We start from the raw sequence: 2,755 nt of genomic DNA on the forward strand, positions 1-2,755 counted from the left end.
TACCCTATTGTCGGCACTGGAACTGTTCGAATCGGTGTGATGCAGACTTAGCGGCGCCACACCGATTTGAAAACGAACTTCCTGCGCTATTTTTGGCAATTTCAGGTGCGACCTGCATGGGCATTTTTTGCATGAAGTCGCTGACATGCGGCTTTGAAATCGTGCGATTTTAAGTGAAGTCGCACAACTTCAAAGCCGCATTCAGTGTGAACGGGGGTTAACTTCAGATTCTCCAATGAAGCTTTGACAATAAAACCTGGAAGCTGATTGGTTGCTTTGCACAGCTGCACCAGATTTTGCACTCTCCGGTTTTAGTAAATCGCTCTCCTAGCGGCACAGCCCCTGCAGCTAAGCGGCCGTTCTGCAATCCTGCTGGGAAGAAGTCGTATTCTGGGATTCGGTTATGAAGGTTCTAACGGCTCCACCTTGGCTGTTCTGGTGCATGCTGGGACATGTAGTGCATCACCTGGATTAGACGGGGGGGAGAGGAGGCGCTCTGGGTGCACACTTGTGGCTTCCTCCTTGCTATGTACAGAACATGTGGCGTGTGTCTGCACAGCGCCGGGGATCAAGTTGAAAAGGCAGAGGTGTGGCAGAGGAAAGGGGCTGGCAGCTGTCTACCTCCCCTCCTTGTTCTCCTATAATCAGGCTCAGCCACTTCCACTCAGGGACTCCATTCTCCAGCCTCCCTGCGCCTGGATGAGCCTCTCTGCTCGCAGCTGCCGGCATGCTTCCCTGGAAAAGGAGCAAGTTTGTGTTGGTGAAGAAGGACAAGAAGACCAAGGGGGTGAGCTACTCCTCGCTGCTCTCCTCCTTCATGCGCTCCTGCCCCGACCTGCTGCCCCAGACCCCCTTGGCACGCCTGGGCAAGGTCTTCAGCACCAGGAGGCAGAAGGTGGAGCTGAACAAAGACGACCCCTCGTACACCGTGTGGTACCTGGGCAACGCCGTCACCCTCCGCGCCAAGGGAGAGGGCTGCACGGCGGATGTGGTGGACAAGATCTGGGAGAAGAGCGAATTTGGAGGGTACAGCACCAAGATGAAGCTCTCCCTGGGCTCCGATGGCATCAGGATGACCCCCTGCAGGAAAGGCGCCAGGAAGACGGTCCACACCTACCTCCTGCACCGCATCACCTGCTGCATGCAAGAGACCCGGCACCCCAAAGTCTTCTCCTGGGTCTACAGGCACCAGATCAAGAACAAGGCGGTGGTGCTGAGGTGCCACGCTGTGCTGGTGTCCAAGGCAGAAAAAGCCAAAGCCATGGCGCAGACCCTTTGCCAGACCTCCCTGGTGGCCTTCAAGGAGTTCAGGAGGTTAAAGAGGCAGAGCGACTTCAGGAGGGAGCAGCAAGAACTTTTGGGGGACTTGGTGGTGCCCATGATACCCCTGAGGAAGGTCCTCAATGGCACCTGCTCCTATAACCCACCATCAGAGAGAAGTAAGACTGTGCCTAAGCTCACCTCCATCCTGGAGGAGGAGGAGGACACTGAGGAAGAGAGGAAAGACCGACACAGGACGCCCATCCTCATCAGGGATCACTTCATCTCCCACCAGCAGGAGAAAGATGCCATTCTAGAACTGGCACAGGAACTAAGGAGACTGAGCATCCAACGGGAACTGGCCAAAAAAATCCCCTATATGCCCTCCACACACATCCCAGACTGGAAGTGGGCGCTACAGACTATTTGTTGACTTTTTCTTGACCCCAAATCTCCACTGTCCTTACCTCATCCAGGACCATGACTTCCTTCAAGTCCCATCCAACCACCGGCAGGTCTGTCCCTTGTTTGTCTGGATTACAGGTGACTTAATGCCATACTGGGTGGTTAGTGAATGATTGTGGAGACTCAATTTGGCAGAATAGCTAGCAATCTTTATTTGGGACAGGACAAGATGGGATCACTGTCCATATAGGAGTCAGTATATGGGATCACTGTCCATATAAGAGCCAGCATATAGGGTCACTGTCCATATAAGAGCCGGTATATGGGATCACTGTCCATACACAAGCCAGTATATGGGGTCACTGTCTATACAGGAGCCAGTATATGGGATCACTATCCATACAGGAGCCAGTATATAGGGTCACTGTCCATATAAGAGCCGGTATATGGGATCACTGTCCATATAAGAGCCAGCATATAGGGTCACTGTCCATATAAGAGCCGGTATATGGGATCACTGTCCATACACGAGCCAGTATATAGGGTCACTGTCCATATAAGAGCCGGTATATGGGATCACTGTCCATACACAAGCCAGTATATGGGGTCACTGTCTATACAGGAGCCAGTATATGGGGTCACTATCCATAGAGGAGCCCGTATATGGGATCACTGTCCATACAGGAGCCAGTATATGGGATCACTGTCCATACACGGGCCAGTATATGGGATCACTGTCCATACACGGGCCAGTATATGGGATCACTGTCCATACACGAGCCAGTATATAGGGTCACTGTCCATATAAGAGCCGGTATATGGGATCACTGTCCATACAGGAGCCGGTATATGGGATCACTGTCCATACACAAGCCAGTATATGGGGTCACTGTCTATACAGGAGCCAGTATATGGGATCACTGTCCATACAGGAGCCAGTATATGGGGTCACTATCCATACAGGAGCCCGTATATGGGATCACTGTCCATACAGGAGCCAGTATATGGGATCACTGTCCATACACGGGCCAGTATATGGGATCACTGTCCATACAGAAGCCGGTATATGGGATCCCTGTCCATACACGGG

General features: G+C 52.4%; 1 protein-coding gene across 1 annotated transcript; it reads left to right on the forward strand.

Annotated features, from left to right (window-relative positions):
- Positions 1–424: 424 nt before the first annotated feature.
- On the forward strand, positions 425–2,133 carry FAM43B (family with sequence similarity 43 member B). The gene has a single exon (XM_082274566.1). It carries the CDS (start codon positions 728–730, stop codon positions 1,691–1,693), a length of 966 nt encoding a protein of 321 aa, XP_082130692.1. The 5' UTR covers positions 425–727; the 3' UTR covers positions 1,694–2,133.
- The last annotated feature ends 622 nt before the right edge of the window (positions 2,134–2,755 follow it).

The sequence above is a fragment of the Pelophylax lessonae genome (assembly GCF_965119305.1).
Source record: "Pelophylax lessonae genome assembly, chromosome: 12".
Lineage (NCBI taxonomy): Eukaryota > Metazoa > Chordata > Amphibia > Anura > Ranidae > Pelophylax > Pelophylax lessonae.

Bases quoted from the DNA above. Each gene is read 5' to 3' on its own strand.
- FAM43B (XM_082274566.1), top strand. From the start codon at position 728: ATGCTTCCCTGGAAAAGGAGCAAGTTTGTGTTGGTGAAGAAGGACAAG.